General features: G+C 26.6%; 2 protein-coding genes across 9 annotated transcripts; one reads left to right on the top strand and one right to left on the bottom strand.

The window, feature by feature from the left end:
- Nucleotides 1–44: 44 nt before the first annotated feature.
- LOC149054222 (H(+)/Cl(-) exchange transporter 4-like) lies at nucleotides 45–20,449 on the top strand. 8 transcript variants are annotated; one of them, XM_089230497.1, is made up of 18 exons: nucleotides 46–456; nucleotides 3,818–3,921; nucleotides 6,459–6,529; nucleotides 6,642–6,762; nucleotides 10,111–10,146; nucleotides 11,458–11,597; nucleotides 11,661–11,876; nucleotides 11,940–12,101; nucleotides 14,119–14,266; nucleotides 14,334–14,473; nucleotides 15,038–15,220; nucleotides 15,288–15,502; nucleotides 15,569–15,686; nucleotides 15,770–15,983; nucleotides 16,145–16,355; nucleotides 16,488–16,651; nucleotides 16,717–16,924; nucleotides 17,001–20,449. In XM_089230497.1, exons 3-18 carry the CDS (start codon nucleotides 6,524–6,526, stop codon nucleotides 17,089–17,091), a joined length of 2,373 nt encoding a protein of 790 aa, XP_089086623.1. In that variant the 5' UTR covers nucleotides 46–456; nucleotides 3,818–3,921; nucleotides 6,459–6,523; the 3' UTR covers nucleotides 17,092–20,449. The 8 variants fall into 8 exon arrangements, with proteins under 8 accessions (XP_089086621.1, XP_089086623.1, XP_089086622.1 ...); XM_089230495.1 differs by lacking the exon at nucleotides 6,459–6,529 and having other exon boundaries at nucleotides 45–456; XM_089230496.1 differs by lacking the exon at nucleotides 3,818–3,921.
- A 936-nt stretch (nucleotides 20,450–21,385) lies between these two features.
- Nucleotides 21,386–23,438, bottom strand: LOC149054221 (uncharacterized). The gene is made up of 2 exons (XM_089230547.1): nucleotides 22,934–23,438; nucleotides 21,386–21,815 (listed from the first exon to the last, which is right to left on the bottom strand). Exons 1-2 carry the CDS (start codon nucleotides 23,274–23,276, stop codon nucleotides 21,547–21,549), a joined length of 612 nt encoding a protein of 203 aa, XP_089086673.1. The 5' UTR covers nucleotides 23,277–23,438; the 3' UTR covers nucleotides 21,386–21,546.
- Between the last annotated feature and the right edge of the window lie 56 nt (nucleotides 23,439–23,494).

Genomic DNA, 23,494 nt, shown 5'->3' with positions numbered 1-23,494 from the left:
ACACCAAAACAAAATATATCCATATTCTGTATCTGTTATCATAATTCTTTTGATTTAATGAAATTGCAAAATACCTTTCATCCGCATCCGCGTGTAATTTTTATTTTTTTACATTATTAAATGTTTAACATATTATTATTTACTATTTAGCCAACACGCCATTTTGTGTAACCCCGACGGACAATCATTCGCCTTTGAATCTTCGGACACGAATTCATTCTCTTATCATCTTATCAATAAACATTAAATATTGTTCAATATTAATAATTAAAATACTATTTTTTTATATGTTATACTTTTTCAATATATTTCAAATGTTTTAATATTCCGTCAACAGGAATAATATAACTCATTAACTCTACTTTATTATAATAATACCTATCTTTGTACACCTACTATTCATTTGATCATCACGTCACGAGTAAGAAATGTCTTTGTGGTTCTCAAAAATAAAATGTAAGTTGGATTCGCATTCTTGAATAACACGACTTGATTTTAAATTAAAATTCTACGAATTTTATATTTATTTTTCATGCTGTTAATTTCTTTACCCTACCAATTTGTTTCTCAACTAATATCGTCGTAATTTATTCATTTATTTTCTGTTTTTAAATATCTATTTGGTTTGGCATAGTATCTTCAAATGCCTGTGACTATAAAATCAACTACACATATTTATTTGCTACTGCTGTAGGTTTCCATATGGGTTGAATAAAATAGGATAATGTTCTAGTTCGCCAATAAGTTCTAAGTTGTATAAAATGCATCAGAGATTACTGATGTAATTAACTTATATTGAAGTTTATAGCTTTTAATTACCTACCTACATAATATATTATTTAGTTTCCAAATATTTGCTAACATTATTTTATTAACAGCCTTTACTGGCCTTAGACTTTCTTGATGATAGTATCAGTCACTGGAGGTTATTTATGGTTTAATTGAAAACTAAATTTTTTATCAATACATTTATAATTAATGGTGGGGGTACTTTATACTTATATTAAAAAACTTACCAATAAATAACATCCTTAACATCCTCTAACATACTTAATTTATTAAATTGTCAATTAGTTTGCAAAAGTCATAAATATCCTATTCATCAGTATATTTCTTAATTTTAATCTGACATCAAAAAAGTATTTTATATGAATATAATATATCAAAATTATCATAATTAATAAAATTATCCTTTTTTAGGTTAATCTCTCTTCGATCTTTTAAAGTGTTTACACCATTTATTTATCCTTAATTAATTCAATATTATAGATTCCAAATCAAACTCAATAACACTTAATAATTTACTTTGCATCTTTGTTAGTTTTTCAATTTAACATTATGTTATATGTTATAAAATATATGTGTAACAAGTCCGGAAATATATATGTAACAACTTCAGAAGTTATTTAGTAACACTTTTATAATACAGTTGGACTTGGTTTACTTAATATTGATGGGACCCGTAAAAAGTTTTAGTTATTCAAGGGCAATATGATAGTAGGAAATCCTGTGAATCAATAAAAAGTTGAAATATTGACAATTTTAAATTAACTAAGTTTGACTGTATTATTATGTACTTCTTACATGGTAAAAAGTTTATTTTATATTTCTTATTTTTAAACGTTTAATGTGACATTCAATCAGTGCATGATGGTTTGTACTTACCTTTTTAATTTAAAATCATAACTGCTCTTTATCCTTAAATTAACTATTATGTTAAATACAGGCGCGGATCCAGAAAAATTTAACAGGGGGCGCTCAAAAACAAAAATTGTTACACCTTACCAGGGCTCTGAAGTTATAGCACTAATATAGTAATTTTTAGCGCTTTAATATGCACTTAAAATTGGAAAATATGCAAATTAAAATTTTATTAACAAAAAATTTTTTATAAACTAATTTTTAGACTTTTTTAAATTATACAAGTTTTATATAAAATATGATATAGTACATATTTGAGAAGTAAGCACTTTTCCGGCTCTGGAACATTTTGAACGAATTTGATAACTGCAGTACATTTGATAAAATTTTAAAAATAACTAAATTATTGGAAACAAACAGAATAACCAGTGCGATCGGCAGTAGTAACTAAAATGTACTGTTTTTTTTCGTTAGCTTAATATTCATTATTCAATACAATTTAGTTTATTTTCTTTTTATATAAAATATGCTTTTAAATAGCACTTAAAACTCAAAATTAGCAAAATAGCACTAAAAATCACAAATATGCAAAAATTAGCAAAATAAAATTTTGTATATGACATTAGATAAGTTTGAAACAATTTTGTATCTTATTCTGAATGTTTTAAGACCAACCAATAAAAATATGCATTTGTTAGAACTTCCGAGCCCTGCACCTTACTATTTATTCAAATATTACCATTTTCGTTTTGATTTATAAGTGCTAACTTTTTTTTCATAATAATTGTTATCGCCTTATCGGTGCTTTCCGCCATCGACACATTTTGTTACAAATGAGTATACTTCGAAAACAATGAAGAATAGTTATTATTATTGTCGTATGTGACGGCGATAACGAAAAGCACCGATATTATTATTATTATTATTTTTATTTTGAAAAATAGCAAATTATATGATTTATAATAAACATTTAATTTGTTGGTGGCTAGATGACTGGGGGTGCCCGAGCACCCATAGCCCCCCCCCCTAAATCCGCACCTGGTTACATAACATACTTGATTACTAAATTACAAAAATATAATCAATAAAAAAAATGAATTTTTTATACATTATGTTTATTCTTCACTTCAACAGTCTTAAATACTAATAAAAGAGTATGCTTAGATTTAATCGTTATTTCATTTTTATTTTCTCCAAAATTTTTAATCAATAAGAAACTATTTAAATGTCAAATAGATATCTTATATTTGTAATTATTTATACCACAATGCAGTTTATTTGTTTAATTATTTACTATTTTAAAATATGCATTGGCCAAGAAGTCATTAATTTGCATTCATTACATCATTGTTTTATTATTATTTACATCAAGTTCGTAATCCACAATTTTTTTTTTTAGTATTTCTTAAAATTATTAATTGTTTTTGAATGTGTTTTAGAAAATGTTCCCCAATATTCATAATTTTTCACTTCAACTAATATTTCAAGTACCCATCTATAGTTATTAAATATTTGACTTGTTTTTATCCATTTAGTATCATTATTTATTTATCTATTATTGACCTTCTATATAAATAATATACTATCAATTAAAAAAACATGTGCATAGATATAGTAAGCGTATAGGCTATAGACAAGATTTTAGTTGCAAAAGAAGATATAAAATGATTTAGTGTCTTATATGTTTGTTATGGCATTATTTGATTTATTGCAACATATTGTAAATCTTCAAAATAAAACTAGTCATATTATGACTAATTATCATGAAACTGAATATTAATCTAATTAGTAGTGAATGAGTCAGTTACTTGCAAAATTTGAAGTTAGAAAGTAATGTATTAATATTATGGCCAGCGTCATTGACTCATTGTCATAGTTAATAGACATAGTGCACATTAACTATTTATTTGTTCTTTTTTTTATCAACTATAAGAATGATTAAATTTTCCAAATTAGTTTTGGGTATGTACTAATATATTATCATTGTATACATACATAGTTATGTGCTATCTAAATTTACCTGTTTTTTATCATTGAAGAATTATCACAGGAAATTAAAACTTTTATCATATTTGTAAAAAAATTTATTATGACTGTTATTGAAATAAAATATTTAAAAACAACTTCTCTGTAATTTATTTATAAAACTAATTATAATATTGTTTTTAAAATTCAGAAATATGTTTCTCCACAAGTATGGAAAATTTACCATTAACAAGCAATGTTCGAAAAAATGATCTCCCTAATAAGCCTTCTACATCCTATCAGGCTGTCAAACAGGTATTAATGACAAATCGAGTAAAAATTGCTTCTTTTGTAGTTGAATGTGGATGTCAGTTTGAAAATAACTTTGTTGATAATTTGTTTTTTTACCTTGAGCTTAACTATAAATAATTTTTTTTTTTAAATAATTAGTTTAGATAAATCACTTGAATTTATTGTGAAATATTTTAATTGATTTTGGTTACTGATCATAAATAAAATATACTTTTTTGTTACATTCATACATTTATAAATCATCTTTATGTTTTCCTATCTAACATTTTGTGGGGCGTTACTAATATCAAACTATATAGGGTGTCCCGTGAGAATTTACCCATTGTGATATCTCCTGAGATAATAAATATATTATAAATCTGTTTATTTTTTATTAGACTCCTCGAATAGACAAGAATTATGGCATGCATTTTATTTTTAATTTAATTTAATTTATTGGTAAAAAAGTTTAAAAAATTTTTTTTTTTTTTAATTATTGAAAAAAATAAAGTTACCTATTTTATAGAGTTTATTTTTCTGAAATTTTTGACCTCAACATTTTATTTTTATTAATCTCATGATTTTTAATAATTTATTAAGTTTATAGTTAAAATAACAAAAAACTGGTTTTTGTCCTAGGAGTGAGTCCCCCTCTACGGCTAATGGGTAATCCACACTGGGCAACCTGTATGTCTAAAAAATATTTTAGATTATAAATTAAAATATTATTTTTATTTTTCAATCAATAAACTATGTAAATGGATTCCCATATTAATATATATAATATTATATTCATTATTTTTTGAAATAATATAATATACAGGGTGATTGATTGATTTATCAAACACTCATTATTTCAAAAAGTATTGATTTTTTTACATGATTTCAAGTTGTTAAAAAACCGACGTTTTTATTAAAAAACTATGTTTTTAAATATTTTTTATCCTTATCATTTTTTATGTTTTTTACTTTTTTGAATGACAACATAGAGTTTTAATTTCATATTCCAAAGCAGAATATTTTTTTAAGTATTATGATATATAAAAATCGAATTTGGGGCTGCTCATAGTTTATGAGTTCTAAGTATTTAAAGTTTAGATTGGCAGAGTGGAGTGGTACGGGGTTACCCCGCAAAATGTTTGTCCACTACTCCGCTTGTCTAAACTTTAAATACTTATAAAGTTATAACTCATAAACTACTAGCCCCAAATTCGATTTCTATGTATCAAAATACATAGAAAAATATTCTGCTTTGGGATATGAAATTAAAACTCTGTTGTCATTCAAAAAAGTAAAAAACTTAAAAAATGATAAGGATAAAAAATATTTAAAAATATAATTTTTTTAATAAAAATGTTGGTTTTTTAACAACTTGAAACCATGTAAAAAAAATTTTGGAAAAAGTCAATACTTTTAGAAATAATGAGTGTTTTATGATAAATCAATCACCCTGTATATAAATATATCTTAATCAAAATTAGTAGGTAATAGAATTTTTAACTCTACTCAATATTATAATATCTATATTATGTGGCTTGGTGAGGCGCGGTTGTACGCTCAATCTGCGGAAACGCACTGAGCGTACGTACCGGCCGCAGTTGCTAGCTCCCGGATGGGTGACCACCCGGGATTTTTAGCAACATATCCTTGCCACACTTACACAAACACGTGTTACAACCCTACCCAGTGGTTGACTTGGAGATAAAGTAGTAGAGGTACTCTAGCTACTTTTAGAATGTAGCGTCCCTAGCCTATAGCATAGTCCCTAGTATAACCTAACCTAAGAAGTAGGGGTACGCTAGCGTATCCAAAAAATTAGTTGAGGTACTCAGTCCCCCCGCGTCCCCCCCCAAGTCAACCACTGACCCTACCCAATTAAAAACCTACAAACAAACATACAAAAATAATCCCTACCGTACCTCCCCACACCCAATGGCCTATGTTGCCGCGAGTTCTCCTTACAAAAAAAAAAAAAAAAAATACCTATATTATATTTTGTTCCATTTTCTTATGAACTTTAATAAAAAAACATTATTAATATGAAGAAAATAAAAATTAAAAACCAGAAAATAAATAAAAGTATATTAATATAGTGTAAATTAGATGCATATAGATATACAGAAGCTAATAGAAGATCAGAATTTAAAATTATTAAAATTTGTTTGCAATTTTAACTATATTATGTTGTTGCTATGCTATTTTAATATGAAAATATTGAAGTACCTAATATAATGGTTAATCTTTCAATATTTGTTTTTTACATTATTATTTTGTATTGTTTTTATATTTATTTATAATCTAATAGTATTATTATTTGTTATTTGAGTATTATAATATAGTCCAGTAATTAATTATAATATTATTATTTTTTAGTAGTAATAATATACTTGAAAGTTCTTATTATTTTTTTTTTAATAATTATATAAATTTTTATTTTAATGATAATATAATATATCAAATTTATAACTCAATTATTGTTTGATAAGTAATAAATAGCATATAAAAATAATAATACTATTAGATTTGGTATTGTGCGTATTTATACGTTGAGCAATTTTTAGGTGGTGGTTTGTAGCGTGTAGTTAGTTGATGTCTATTCAATATCACATTTTGAAAATTGTATAATATGAGAGTAAGTGTCTACATAATTATGTACATTTATAATTATTATTTTTTATTCTGTAACTTACAATTGATAAACATTTAAGATTGATGCATTACATAACTTTCTATATAAATTATAGGTGAAAAAATTAACTGAAAGAAATGTGGGAATAAGTTCGGACGATGATATGATAGACATTACAACTTCAGGAACAATGACTGAGCGTACTTTAAACCAGAGATCACCAATTAATTTACCAGGTAATATAATATGTTTAACCCAGGATCACTCTTGTTTTATTTTACACAATCGCTCACGTGTTAGATTTTTTCCAATCATATATTAATTTAATTATTTACATTAAAATACAAATTCCATTTTTATATAATTTATATTAATTGCATAAGCTAAAGACAGTATATGTGAAATAATTTTGACAACCCCCTCCCTTCAACTGCAGAAAACTACAGTCAAAGAATTTAATATTATATACTATTAATGATATCTTTAGTTTCATAATTGTATACACTATACAGTGTTGGGTAAGTTACTTTTTAAAAGTAACTGAGTTACATTACAAGTTACAAAATAAAATAGGTAACTAGATTACTTGTTAGTTAAAGAGTACAAGAGTAATGTGTAACGTTACACTTTTTTTTTCAAAAGTAACTAGTTACAATGATGTTACTTTTATATGATTCAAGTTTTAAATAAAAAAAAAGTCTATTTTAAATCAATCTTTTTTTATATTTATTTTATACAAATGCTAATTTATAATCAGTAAAATTGAAAATAATATTTACACAAAATCGTTTATTTATATAATTATATTAGATTATACTGGGAAAATGTTGTAATTATATAAATATCCGGATGCGAAGGCAAGAACTGCTCCGTGAAGTTGAAAAAAAAAAAAATTTAATTTATAATGTAATGCGTTCTTCTGACATGTTACTTCTAAATAATTAACGTAGTTACACTTGCGTTACCCAAAAATAATAATAACGAAGTTACCATAACGTTACTGAAGTACGAGTAACGCACTTTACGTTACTACCCAACAGTGATTATATAGATAGAGCATTGGGGAAGGATGATTATCTTTCATTTAATTGATTACAGTCATTCTAAAAATAAGTGGAATGTTAGATTTTTTTAACTGTGAGAGCTATCTGCGGGTTAATATAGTCAGTGCTTGTATTGACATGGAGGACGGGGACTCTTTCTTTAAAGAAAACATTTTATTGCATTTCTTCTATAATTATTTCTTGATAAATAAAAAATTTAAATCTTCTGTCACTCAATTTTTTTTATTTCATTAGGTACATTCTCTTTCTATTTTTTCTATTTCAAACACTGAATATAGTAATTGATTAATTATTTACCTAAACACTACGGCCATCAAACGGTGACATTGATAGAAAAAGATCCCCTGTTTATCATTATTTATAATAATATAAATTATAAATTGTGTTTTTAAGATCAAATAGTACATATTAAAAATCAACCCCCACTGCTTAAACAAAAATACATTAAATACTATAGATTTAAAATAATGAAATCACTAGATAACATTAAATAAGTTATTGCTCTTACAAATTCTGTATATTTTAAGTTGTTGACTATAATGAATAAAAGCTTTTAGTAAACTATTTTATTTTAGTATACAGGGTATCCTGCGAGAATTTACCCATTGCGATATCTTACGAAATAATGGAGATATCAAAATTCTGGTTTTATAATAAGATTCACAGGGTTAAGAACTACAATTATTTCATTTTTAAATTTATTTTAATGTTTTTGTAAAATATATATATTTTTTTAGTTAATTATTTCCAAAAAAATTAAAGATAGCCATTTTGTAGAGTTTATTTTTTTGAAAATATTGACGTTTCAAAATGTTATTTCCAATATTTTCCTAATTTTTAATATTTTTCTAGTTTTGAAGAAATAAAATATGATTATAAATTTATAACTATTAGGAATACGGAAAGTATTCAGTCGAATGTATGGGAATGCGCGCGGCGCGGCGGATCACATGTTTGATAACATTAAGGTGTTAATAATTCGCAATTTTTCTCGAAACTAAAAAAAATTTTAAAAATCAGGAAATTAATGAAAATAAAATATTGAAACATCAATATTTTTAGAAAAATAAACTCTAGAAAATGGCTATCTTTAATTTTTTAGAAAATAGTTAAATATAAAAATATATTTTTTAACTTCTTTACCAAAACATTGAAATAAATTAAAATATGAAACAATTGTAGTTCTCATCCCTGTGAGTTTAATTACAATACCAGAATTTCGATATCATCATTCTTTCGGGAGATATCGCAATGTGTAAATCCTCACGGGACACCCTGTATAATAATTTATAAGTACCAAGAATCTAGATATTATTATACAGGAGAAGAATACTAGTTTTAAACTAATGAAGAAATAAATTGTAATAGGTAGTATGAATGACAATAATCTTGCTGACTTTAATCTTTTTTATAATTTCAATACATATGTTCTATGTACTTAATAGATTAAAAAACATAGCATTATTGGATTTAAAAGTTTACCTAATAGTACTGTTGTGCTAGTAATAATAGCACTTAATTATGTTTACCTAGCGTTTTTACATTGAAACAACTTTTATTACTATGTATTATTCTTTCAATTACTTTATTGATTTATATAAAATATAATATAAAACATATTATTACATATTAAATTACGTATATACTTCATAAATGGGATTATCTGAGTATAAATATCATAAAGATTTTTTTTAATATAATATTTAATTTCATATTTTTGAGGATAGTGAAGTATTTTTAATAAGTATTGTATTAGTTAATACTTTGTTATTTACTACTATGTAGCTTATTTTTGATGTTTATTTAAATAGTATCATATTACATATTATTTTATTTGCATTTATTTAAACTAATCATTTTATAAAAATTTAATATTTTGTATACAATTTTCTAATGGCTAATATATTTTTATTTTGAAAAATACAAAAATATGATCTTATAAAATAACATTTTAGCAATAATATAAAATAAAATTTTTACTATAAAATCCAATTTTCTAAAATTTTGTTAACTAAAGTAAAAAATAAAAATATTTTACTCACTTTATATTTTGTTTTTTAAAGTTTTGAATTGATTGATTTAAAGTACAGGGTCAGGTTTAATTTATTATGAAAGAATACTATTACAACTTTTTTTATTTATAAGCTATGATCAGTTTATGTATATACATAGATAATAATATTATACCTTTTATCTAAATGTTAATTAAATGTAGGCTAAAAATCCTGTGTCGTTGAATCTTTTTCATCTGATAATAAACATAGGAATGATGAGTATTTAGTTTGTAATGAAATATTCATAGGTATTTAAATAAAATTTGAAAGTCAATGATATATTTATATTTCATTATTTGTATTTTCAGCTCAACATTTATTTCATATAAAAAAATTTTATTTTGATTCTAACATCTAATATTTTTTATGAAAATAAATGTACTTATTGCAATTAATAATAAGTCTTATGAATATAGTTTTAAACATTTATGATTTTAATTATGTTAAAATATTATAATAATTTAAGGTATTGATGTCATTTTTGCTGGAACAATAAATATTGGTGAGTTGTGTCTCTTATGTGTTAAGGTTTATAAGTTGTGAGTTTTATATCTTTTTCTTTTTTATTAAAGCTATAGTTTTTGGCTTTTAGATTTTAGTTTTATATATATTATAAGCTTAAATACTAAGTTTTATATTAGAGCTTAAAATTGTATTATGTTAAACAAAGAAAAAAAAGAATTATTGTAAGTTATGGAATTTTAATTGTTTATAACTTGTGGGCTATTCAAGAATTATAATATTATAATATATGATAAATGATTATAACAAATTTTGTAATACTAAATAAATAACTAATGAAACATATTTAAATTATTTCTTTTCTTCTACGGTGGAACATAATTATTTATTCTAGTAACAACAATAAATTTATAAATAAATATAATACTTGAATATATAACAGAAAATACATTGCATTGGTGGTTCTATATTTTTAATTATTTTAAGAACTTATGTGTGGTCAAAATTATTCAAATTTCATAATTATATTATAATATAACACCCAAAAAAGCTAATTAATGTCTACAAGTTTAATTGTATTCCTAAGTATTTCTAATTATTCTGATTAAAATTGTCAGTATATTGGATTATTGTTTGGAAATAAAATTGAGTATAAGTTTGATGCAATTAATTAAATAGAATTTTTTGTTATGTAATATTAAATATTAATAAAACTAATTGGGTTTTATTATAAAAATAGCATTTATTATCTAAATATTCTAATTAAATAAATTTACTGTACCAGTATTCAGTATTCACTAGTAGTAATAGTAGACAAGTAATGCAAATACACATGTTATGGTATTTTTTAATTTTACCTAGCTTTATATGATGATTTATGTGTTAGTTATTACTCAAACAATCACTCATCTATTCTAAAATTTAACATGTAACTTCTAATTATAATATAATAATATTTACCTATCTATACTAGTAGATAATTATCATATTACTTAAATAAATTGAGTAAAAATGTGTTGTTATACAAAATGTAGAACATTACTTAATTTATATGCAGAGTATCGTAAGACAACTTATCTAAGAGGTAAGGTAGACTGCTTTTTTAGTCGGAAAAATTAATTTAGTAAATGTGTTAACTTTCATAATTGCTTTATTCCCCTGCATATTGTTTTTATATTATAAAATTTAGAAATTGTATTTTTTTAAATACACAAAAATTAGTGAAAATTTGCTCTTAAATTCACTTTGTACAACCTTTGTACTTCCTCCCAAATTGTGATAAAGTTTACAACATTCATTATTTTATGTTAATATTTTATTATTTTATTTGTTTGATAACAAATATTTTTAGGATCTGGTGAAACTGAGGATATTCCTGGAATTGGTCAGTATGAAGATTTTCATACAATTGATTGGCAGCGAGACATTGCAAGAGATCGGATGCGACATAGATATATACTTAAACGCAAACAAAATTCATTTATTGATCTAGTACGATATTATTTTAATTTACTTGTAAACTATATATAATTGAATGTTTTAAAATTTTATCAGATAAAATCAGCTCATGATGCATGGTCTGGCTGGCTTTGTGTACTATTGGTGGGACTTGTGACTGGAACTGTCGCAGCAATAATCGACATAGGAACATCATGGATGTCAGATCTAAAATTTGGTATTTGTCCTCAAGCATTTTGGTTAAATATGGAACAATGTTGCTGGTCATCAAATGAAACTTCATTTGAACTAGATAAAGGAAACTGTTCACAAGTAAATGTTTAAATATTAATTAAAATTGTTCTTGTTAAAGTTATATTTTTTTATTTATTTCAGTGGTTTTATTGGTCTGAAATGATGACTTCTTCAAACTATGGACCTTTTGCCTACATTGTTTCATATTTATTCTACATTGCTTGGGCATTACTATTTGCAGCCCTTGCTGCTGGTTTAGTCAGAATGTTTGCCCCCTATGCATGTGGATCGGGTGTCCCAGAGGTAATGTACCTTTTATATATATATAAATATAAATATATATACCCTAGCCCAGAGATATTCAAATTTTTTCACCACGCGGCTCCTTTGGGTGTTCACAATAGTTTTACGGCTTCCAAATTATTATGAAAAAATTGAAACAACACACGGATACAATATGGGAAATATGTTATGTGTGTGATAATAACAGTGACTTTAGCACTAGAAATAAAACTTAAAATGGTCGAATAGTAAGGTGTGTCATTTTAATTTCCATAATGATTACAAATAGTATTTTTAATAATGATACAAGACCTAGGTATGATGTTAGTATTCGGTGCTTTGACGCGGCTCCCTTTGCAAACTCTCGCGACGCCCCTGGAAGCCGCAACCCACAGTTTGAATACCTCTGCCCTAGCTCAAGGGTCGGGAACCTTTTTGTAGGAAAAAGCCATTTTTTTTAAAAAAAAGTTACTAAACCTTTAATAAAATGTTTATTTTAAGGTCCTTGATATTGATGCATTTTTCAAAGTGACACAGATTACATGTTAAATAGCTGCATGTTCCTGACGTTTGCCCAAGACCCACCCTAAGATAACTTGAAAATTATTGCCCTACTCATTGTTGATTAATTTATGTTAGTTAGAACCAATGTTTGGCAAAAAAATAAAAATCACATTTATCCAATGAATAAAGTTTGTTAGGATTATGCATTTATGCCTACTATCAAAATAAGTCTGTATAATAATATAATGATAATTTAAAAAATAATGTACAATCGTCTAAGAATATCTACTTAACAACATTTCTTGTGGACAGTGATTTAATTTTTAATTATAAAGTATGATTAATTTCATTAGTTAGTTTCCTTGTTAGTTTTTTTTTATAGTCAAATCAAGCACGTAGCTAAGGGGGCTGGTTGTGCCTAGCTCACCTTAATAATATGTGTGTCCTTAGGCAGGCCATCCAAAGTATTCAGAGGGGTCCATTATTATATAATGGCTTTTAATTGTTTACGCATTTTTAATAGATTTTCCATAATATATAAAAAATATAAAAATACTTTATATTAGTATTTAAATTAAATTTACTGTATTTCATTTAAAAATTGTGTTTATATATTATATATTTGGATTTTATTATCATTATTATAATGCAATATTTGTATTTGATTTTTATTTATGTATTTAAATGCATTTTTTTAAAATTATTACACTTATTAGTTACTGGCCAAATGATAAAATATGGTATTATTACTTATTAGGTTACATGCTTATATATTGAAGGAATGATATACTGGTAACTGTCTTTTTATAATATACAAATTTCGGGAAGGACACTTAACATTGGCCCACCACCTTGTGAATATTTTCTGACTACATCCCTGAGTCAAATTCTTATTATGTTCTGGTTATGAATTTTCTTAATTCTTAAGAGGACGCCACACCCGCATGTGTTGTCTCCGTCGTACAAATGCGTAGCATAGCAAATTTTACACTCAGCAGATCACGATTATCTCCGTTAATTTAAAATTTAGAGTGAATTGACCTATTATAAAAATTAAAGGTAAGATTATTACCGAGGGTATCTCATAAGCTTTTTATTTTATTTTGATTTTAAACCGAGTTATGAGTATTTTAAAATTGTAAATTATTTTTATATCTAAAAATACTCATAACTCGGTTTAAAATTAAAATATAATAAAAAGCCTATGAGATGTCCTCGGTAATAATCTTGCCTTTAATTTTATAATAAGTCAATTCACTCTAAATTTTAAATTAATGGAGATAATCGTGATCTGCTGAGCGTAAAATTTGCTATGCTACGCACTTGTACGACGGAGACAACACATGCGGGTGTGGCGTCCTCTTAAGACGTATTGACAAATTCAATTAATGTACAGTGTATAATGTACATTTATTGAAATGTATTAATCTTAAATTATATATGTAACGTTTATAACTTTTAATTATTGGCTAATCATATAAGTTTTACATATCTGGTTTGAACATATTTATGGAACTTAATTATGGTTTTACAGATTAAAACAATTTTAAGTGGTTTTATAATTAGAGGGTACTTAGGAAAGTGGACTCTACTGATAAAATCTGTTGGAATAATGATGTGTGTTTCGGCTGGTCTCAGTTTGGGTAAAGAAGGACCTATGGTACATATAGCTTCATGTATTGGTAAGTAGAATTTTTACAATCAATTATACTAATATTGGAATATATTATTCTATGGTTACTATTTTAGGTAATATTTTATCATATTTGTTTCCTAAGTATGGCCGAAATGAAGCTAAAAAAAGAGAAATATTATCAGCAGCAGCGGCTGCTGGGGTTTCTGTTGCTTTTGGGGCTCCAATTGGTGGAGTCCTATTTAGTTTAGAAGAGGTATTTAATTCAAATTTTTAAATTATATAATTAACCCTTTATTTGTTAATCTAGGTACATGTGTACCTCAAGATTTTATACAGAGACATATATGTACCCTGGGAGATTAACTTTATAAATTTGAGTGCCAAAGTCAAAAACATGTTTTGGAAATATTAAAATATTTTTTTTTTATCTCTTTCAATTATATCTTAAATACTTAAACATAATTTCATTGTGTTTTTAACTTATTTACTTTGTCAAGGTTGATTCTTAAATTTTTAATACTTATGATTTTTTCTAAAATTTATTTTCCATAAGTATAAATATTAATGATAATTTTCAGTCAGTTTCTAATTCTCATGGTATTAACTGATTATGATAATAATAATAAAAAACAAATTACAACAAATAATTAATTATTAATAATTATTACAAACTAACAACTATTTGAATAGTTACAAACAATAAACAGTATTGGGATACAATTAGACCCCATACACCAATTGTCTTCAGAAAATATTGTACCACTAACAAAAGGTCAAAGTAATTAAACTATTTTAAATATATTTATATTTTTTTAAGGTTAGCTATTATTTTCCATTGAAAACTCTATGGCGTTCATTCTTTTGTGCTCTCGTTGCTGCATTTGTGCTTAGTTCAATCAATCCATTTGGCAATGAACATTCTGTAATGTTCTACGTGGAATATCACAGGCCATGGATGTTTTTTGAACTTATACCATTTATTGGATTGGGAATTATTGGAGTAATTAAGTTTAATTTTTTATTTATATGGAATTTCGCTATAAGTTTTATACAATCATTGAATTTAGGGTGTGATTGCAACTGTTTTTATCAAATGCAATATTAAATGGTGTCGTTTTCGTAAAACCTCCATTCTTGGACAATATCCAGTCATGGAAGTATTGTTACTCACAGCTGTAACAGCAATACTCTCATATCCCAATCCATATACACGCATGGGAACTAGTCAATTAATTTATCTTCTTTTCAGCCAATGTGATGTATCTAGTAATGATGGTTTGTGGTGAGAATTTATATTAAATGACATTTAAATTTTTGAATTTTTAAAATTTGGTGTTATGATGTTTAGCGATTATACAAACGACAAAGCAAATTTAGCTGGACCCGGTGTGTACACAGCTATGGTACTTCTATCAATGGCGTTTGTATTGAAATTAGTCACTACAATTTTTACATTTGGAATTAAGGTATAAGAATCAAAAATATTTAATGTTATTATTGTAAATGTTTGGCTGATGTTATGTGTATAATGACTTACTATGTTTTACAGGTACCTTGTGGTCTGTTTATTCCGAGCTTAGCTATGGGCGGCATCACTGGCCGTATTGTTGGTATTTTGATGCAACAATTAGCTGCCAAACACCCTCATTTATGGTTTTTCGACAACAGTTGTGGATTACCTGGCCAAGAAGGCTGTATTACTCCTGGCTTATATGCCATGGTAGGTGCTGCTGCTGTTCTAGGAGGAGTAACCCGAATGACTGGTAACAATTTTTTATGAATGTATTCTTCAAGAAGATAATGGGCCCCACTGAACATGTTATTGCGGGGGCCCAATATTACTCAGTGTTTACTATCGAGTATTAAAAATTGAAAATTACCCAGTACAAAAATTGAATTAACGATTTTAAATTAAAATTTTTAGTTTCATTAGTGGTCATTATGTTTGAATTGACCGGTGGTGTCAGATACATTGTTCCATTGATGGCGGCTGTCATGGCCAGCAAATGGGTTGGTGATGCACTGGGAAAAGAAGGAATGTATGATGCTCATATTCAGTTAAATGGTTATCCATTTTTGGACAGTAAAGAAGATATTGTTCACACAGCATTGGCAGCTGATGTTATGCAGCCTCGGTTAGTATTTACATTTTTTTTTTTCTTTAATCAATAATAATAACAATAATTTGAAAAAATTAAAGTAAAAAAAAATGTACATACAAACATTTAAAACTAGTTGTAATTTATAATTATTATAATTAAATGTAGTCGAGCTGAAAATTTGAACGTTCTCACTCAGTCTTCAATGTCACTAGAAGATACTGAAATATTATTAAAAGAAACTGAACATAATGGATTTCCGGTTGTGGTGTCACGAGAATCTCAATATCTTGTTGGATATGTGTTACGTAGGGATTTACAATTGGCATTAGGTGATGTTCAACTTATTCATTTATATAATGTGTCTTATGAATAACAATTGTAAAAATAATTTCAGAAAATGCTAAACGAACCATTGATGGACTTTTACCTGAATCTTTAATTCTCTTTACCGACATAACTCAACAAGTAATGCCTCCTCCTTTAAAATTAAAGAAAATTCTGGATATGGCCCCAATTACAATTACCGATCAAACACCTATGGAAACTGTGGTTGATATGTTCAGAAAATTAGGACTTCGGCAAACATTGGTTACACACAATGGGTTTGTAGTTTATATTTATCAATTTTATTTTTTAAACTTGTTCCTAAAACTTTTGAATCTTATGTTGATTTTCCAGGAGACTTTTGGGAGTTATTACAAAAAAAGATATTTTACGTTATATTAAACAAGTTGATAACGAAGATCCTAGTTCTGTACTCTTCCATTGATGGTTGTTAATTAACTATATGGATTTTATATCCATTATTTAGCTCAATTTTTGTTTATATTATATTTTATTAATTTTTTTTTCCAAAGTTTTGTTTTAGAAACTTAATTTTAAAAACATTGTAATAGTAGTTTCCTAGATATTTAAATCTAGTAAATATTTGGGAAAGGTTAATTGTGAATAATAGTTTACCTAAAAATTAAATACTATATGAAAATAACTATGTAATCGACTATATACATTGTAAGATACTTTTTGAACTTATGGGTTTGCTCGGAGGTTCATAGATAGTAATCAGTAACTATCAAAAATATATTATGAAAATTTAATATTATATTTTTATTATTAATTCTATAATTATTGACTATCGTTCATTGAGAAAAATCTATTTACTTGATTTAGTGTGTCTGTTAGTATGTATGTACACCATTATATTATGTGTTTTTAACGATTATTGTAATTTTGTATTTCCCTTAAACATTAAATTTAATCTTTTGATTTTATACCTCTTCATAAAATTTATGACTTATCATAGTGTCTGTAAAATTATTACTCTAATTCAGGGTTGCATAGTAAATTTATTAATTTAATGGTTTAATAAAATGTAATGGGCCACTTAAATCATGTTTAAGGGACTATTAGATTACTATTGATTCATTAAACGTTTTGTGATTGTTTATGCAACTTTACATATAAGTGGTGTGCCATTTAAAATGACCAATAATAATGATATTATATTACTTTTGTTATCTTAAGACAACTATCGATTTAACTTTTCAGTTTTCATATGTCATTACTACTAAATTTTTTTCTTTCAACCCGAAGGTTGGTTTAAAACTCCAATTCTCCATTCTAACAGATTACTCGTCTTTTCTTTAAGTTCTTTAATGGTTTTGTATTTTGCATCGCATTTAATTTGTCCTGTATAAGAGTTCTGGGGACATCCGGCAGTTTCCTTCCCTTCTATCATACCCTCTAATATTATTTTGTGCAATTCTTCTGGGTGTCTCAGGGCATGACCAACCATTTTCCAGCGTCTTCCTCTAATTGCATCTATGATTGTACTTTTTTCTCCCACTGTAATAAGTACTTCTTCTTTCGCTTTCCCCGCTCTATCCGGTTTATCCTTTCCATACGCCACCAACATCACATTTTGGATTACTACTAATAACAAAATAATATGATAGTTCCATGCAGTTAAAATAAAGTTAAATACAAATAAAATGGAAACTATTTAGTATTAATTGTGTATTACGTAATACTAAATATTATAATATGTATGTACTAATAGACTATTGTATAATAATAATTATTATAAATTTAATTGTAGTGTGGCTCAAGTATACATTTTATCGAGCAAACCCTTGAGCTTTTTAAATGTAATTTAAACATAATGATAAAAGTAAATTTTTTATAAATTATCGATTTGGTAGCTAAATAAAAACTCATCTCGTTCAATTGTACGATATACAGGGTGCGGCAGTCAAATCCGACGATTTGAAAAAATAAAATAAAATAGAAAAACAATTTTTTATTAATTTTTGGCCAAACAAATAAAAAGTACACAAGTGGAATTTTATGTTATAATATTTAAAAACTTCATTTTTTAAAGATTGTGTCAGGCAAATGCCTTCCTTGGTTAGCCACACATTGTGAGAGTCTGACAGCAAAGCTTCCCATGACGTTGTGAAGTGTTTCAAAGGTTATGTTATTGATTTCAAGGCGAATTCGCTCCTTCAAGTCAACAATAGTCCTTGGTGGATTATTTTCGAACACCTTGGTTTTCAAATAACCCCAAAGAAAAAAATCAGGAAGCGTCAAATCCGGTGAACGAGCAGGCCACTGGATGTCGCTATGTCAACTATCATTACTTTTGTAACACGCTTTTACCGCGAACGCACGCTGTTCACTCGACCAATGCTCCATGATTACTAAATTTCGAGTACTTAAAAGCGATGAGAACATTCCCGAAAACTCTACCACTTTAACCCTGCCCACCAATTCTTGTTAAAATCGTCGGGTTTGACTGTCGCACTCTGTATATGACATAACTGTAATTTATGGCAATTCTGTTATTCGCTACTATTAGATTGTTAATACATTTCCATTATACTATGGACTATAGACTATTTAGTGGTGGTCTTTAATTAGTTCAACCTTAACTGTACAAAGTGGATTAAATGTATATAATACATAATAATGAATTAATACGTTCACATGCCAGAAGGTTGTCATTTAGATTGCTAAATGACACCAATTATCGTGGTCATGTCCTTGTTATTAAATACACATCAATTTTGTGAGTGTTAGGACTTAATTGTTCGAGTTTTGTTACCGTCTCCTATAAGCTTTATTTCATGAGTATGAAAGTAGTTTGTTAAAATTAAAATTTTTGAATTTTTAAGAATTTAAGTACATTTGCTAAGTTCACTCATGTATGAAACGCAGCAAACCTGTTGATTAAAAATTAACTTCCATTTTTAATACATTATATTTCAACTTTTTTCAAAAATAAATAGTTAATGAAATGGGTTATGAGTCCAATAAGGTTAAAGACCGCTGCTACAGAGGTAGCTCCTAGTGCTTTAAGCTCTTAAAAACTGGAAAATCTTTGATATTTTGTCATAGAAACAATTTTTTTCATTAAAACTGTTAACTTAATACAATTTTATTCATACATTTATATATGAATTATTAATTATATATTAATATTAAACACTAGATACCTACATCACATCGTTCATTGTCTAAGCTTATTGTTTATGTGATATGTCGATATACCTATCGATAATAAAGTTAAAATAACTAAATTTATTGCTATAATCTCTTTTAGATGCGATGGCTCTTGTTCTTTAAATAAATGCAGTGAAAACTCTCTTTAACGAATCTGAAGGGACCATGTGATTTCTTTCGTTATTCAGAGTTTTCGTAATAGAGAGTAATTAATAGGTTTTAAATCAAACCAACCATTATTAGTTTTAACTTAATGTTATTTACGTAATATATGTAGAGTTTTTCGTTGTAACGAGTTACATTAAAAAGAGTTTTCACTGTATGTATTCGCTGTTCAATGTACGTAATTTTTTTTTACGGTTTACGATTTTGTTTCGATAAATAAAAATAAAATAAATTCCATTTTATAATAATTCTTTTTAAACAAATGTTATAAATATCATATTATATAACCTAATATAAATTTTTATTGAATAAAGATAATTGTTTCCAAGTTTTACTACTACGTACCTAACTAGATATAAAATATATTACCATAATATAGGTATTACGTTTATTGTAATAAATGTTGTTTGTATGTTAACAATGTATATAATATTGTCATATTATAAAACAATTTTTGATTATCATTGTGTTATAAATTCATTGCATTCATTATTATTCTGTGACTATTGTTCGGTTGTATTATAAAATATGACATATTTTGATTTCTACAGTGGTAATTTTAATTGCTTCTCGGATAATATTAAACAATAATTGTAATTGTCGCCAACGTCATAATAATAAATATTTTAGTTTCATTTAATCATAAAATGTTTAACAAGCCAGTTGCTAGACTATTGCATATTATATAATCATTATAAATGTAGACTACTAATAAACAATACACATGTGTACCTATGTTTAAAACAGCATCTTAGGCGGTGACCGAACATTATATTGATTAATTTCATACAAGTCTATCATCATCGGCTGGACTGTTAGGTATAGCAATAGAAGCTAATCTACTTTTTTAAAGATGAAAAATGGTTTTTTGTTTAACATTTTTAGAATTTTGTCACTGAATCAGCAACCTATTAGATACTGTAGTAATGTTTGTCATTAACATATTATATATAATATACATCGGTTATAGACCGAAAAATGTTGTAGGATTACGTAAATCGGTTTGTGGTTGGTTTAAACCAGCGGTTCTCAAACTGTGGTACGCGAAAGGCCGCATGGTGATAGGATGGAAAATTAAAAACAAATATTAGATTCTTAACGTAGGTATCGATGATTTCACAATGTCGTGTGTTTTTTTTAACATTCAGATAAAATTCAGATTTAGATTTCACGGAAAATAAGTCAATAAATAAGATATCGTATAGGTATACCTAATCGTTGATATTGTCGATATTTTTAATCATCAGTGGTACGTGAAAAAAACAAGTTTGAGAGCCGCTGGTATAAACTATAAAGTGCCTGAAATTTGGTAGAAATATTTTGAAAATTTCACGGTGTTTAGAAATTAACAATAGTACCTAATATTGGTTAAACAAGTTATCATGGCGAAAAACATGGGGATTATCATATTCTTTGACCTGCAAGGTTACAGCAAAATATGTAGGTACCTACTTGATACCGTTTTTCATCGTAAACTTGCTAATATTATGAAAACAAAAAAAAAAGAACAGAAAAAAAAATCGTATTCATTTAAAAAGTATCTAACTGTTTTTTATTTTCATAAAGACTCCATTTCCAAATTCCCGCGGGAATTCGGTGGTCTTTGAGTGGGATGCTTTTCATATAGTGTAATACCGTGGACACTGTACATAGCTTTCTTTAACACTTGTCTTCTACCGTGCTTTGGTACCACGCTGAGATTCATTTCATTAAATTTCCATCCGTACTTAAAGTTGTGTGTCGGACACACCCTGTACTTTTCGTCCGGCGAAAATGTGTTTCTCGTTTTCAAATAACGATATCGGCCTTCTTCGTTCCTGCTTATGCCTGCACAATAATATACGTGTATATGTATAGGTACAAATTATAATTATTTTTTTTTTTGTAATTGTCATTTACCTAGGTATTACCTACCAATCGTAATATAGCTAATAATATCATATTGATTTTATAGTTTTACACATTAAAATAATACCTATCTATATACGATCTACCTATAGGGTACCTTACCAAATAATTACTAAACCGACGCATAACACTCATTATTATTTATTATTATTATTATTATTATTATTATGATTCATTAGATTGTTTAAACAGTATGGATGACGGCAGACAGGCAGGGTTTTGCATCCGAATTAATCAAAACCCGAGTTAAATATTCAGGTTTTTACTTTTAATTTTTTTTTCCTTTGGTCATATTGATTTTGTAGTTATTATTTTTTTTGTTTTTACTAATATTTATCGATGGACATACAACAGGTCACAGGTGTTTGCATGTATATGGTCTTAATTTTTATGAGAGAAACTGCAATTGTTTAAGTCTAATGCGGATGTTCGACATAAATAAACATTTTATTGTTAATCACTTGCTAGGGAATATGATTAGGGAGCGAATTTGTAAGCACATGCAAAACATGTTTTACTCAACAACACAAAATCCGGCCCATAGTGTTATGAATCGAAATACGAAATGTTTTTAATTTATTGATATTTGGTTTAATCGTCACCATTATGCTGTATTTTTAAAAATATTTATCAACTATAGCTTTGAAAAAAAAATGATTTACGCTGCAGTGTAGGTAGTAGGGACAGTAGGGTACCTTTGTACTTGTATAATTGTATATATTATCTATTGTTTTAATCTTATAAAATTGTATACTTTATTAATTATACTTAAATGTGATATTTATAGATTGAAATATTCTAAATAATATTTTGTTTTGGAATGGGATTAATAAAATGTATGTTATTAAAAAAAAATCAATCATTATAACCATGGAAAATATATTTTATTCCAGAAATGTTGTTCTGAAATGACATCAAATCATGTAAAAAAAAATACATTTTGAAACTATTAGAAATATTAAGTATGGAAACTTAAATGACCCACTCTGTAGGTATAGAAATTTACTACTATTTGTATATAGTTTATAATCTTATACCGTTATACAGTTGTTGTTCGATATCGAATCGTACAGGGTACATATATGAAATGTCTGTTTCGACATTTTCTGATGCTTTCTCGTCTGGTTTTTTCGACTCTTTCACGTTTATCCTCTTATGGTACTCTTCTAGCTTGCCATTTATGTCTTTGATCAGGGTTTTCATTTCTCGAATCTCGTCGATGAGTTTAGTGGATTGGATCGAAACGGTTGGCTTGGGTTTATCAGGATGATTATTAGTAGCTTGTTCATAGTTCTTTATGAACCAATTCATCTGTAATAGTTTGATTTTTTTTTCTACCTCTTGCATGTGTATTTGGTGCCTTAACTCGGCCATCGCCATTTTGAATTGCAGACAAAGGAATACTAAATAGCAGGAAATGGGGATAAATTAATGTATCAATAGCACGGTATATAAGTATAAGTATAATAGTATGTGTTATATTATATAAGTTATAATAGTTTTAAGTTTATTAAATTAGTGTAAATTAAAAAAATGTTTGAATAAAAAGAAATAGGTAGTTATTTTTCGTGTGAACGAACATATTGTGTGTGAACATA

Source organism: Diuraphis noxia, unplaced genomic scaffold, assembly GCF_037042655.1.
Source record: "Diuraphis noxia isolate RWA-SAM2 unplaced genomic scaffold, SU_Dnox_SAM2 contig0009, whole genome shotgun sequence".
Lineage (NCBI taxonomy): Eukaryota > Metazoa > Arthropoda > Insecta > Hemiptera > Aphididae > Diuraphis > Diuraphis noxia.
The sequence above is the reverse complement of the archived record's forward strand: the minus strand, read 5'-3'. Positions and strand labels throughout refer to the sequence as shown.

Bases quoted from the DNA above. Each gene is read 5' to 3' on its own strand.
- LOC149054222 (XM_089230493.1), top strand. From the start codon at position 3,576: ATGATTAAATTTTCCAAATTAGTTTTGG. The intron at 6,763-10,110 runs GTAATATAATAT...TAATAATTTAAG, and splicing joins ATCACCAATTAATTTACCAG to GTATTGATGTCATTTTTGCT. The intron at 16,925-17,000 runs GTTTGTAGTTTA...TTGATTTTCCAG, and splicing joins ACATTGGTTACACACAATGG to GAGACTTTTGGGAGTTATTA.
- LOC149054221 (XM_089230547.1), bottom strand. From the start codon at position 23,276: ATGGCGATGGCCGAGTTAAGGCACCAAATACACATGCAAGAGGTAGAA. The intron at 21,816-22,933 runs GTATAAGATTAT...ATTATTGTGCAG, and splicing joins CGAACAACAACTGTATAACG to GCATAAGCAGGAACGAAGAA.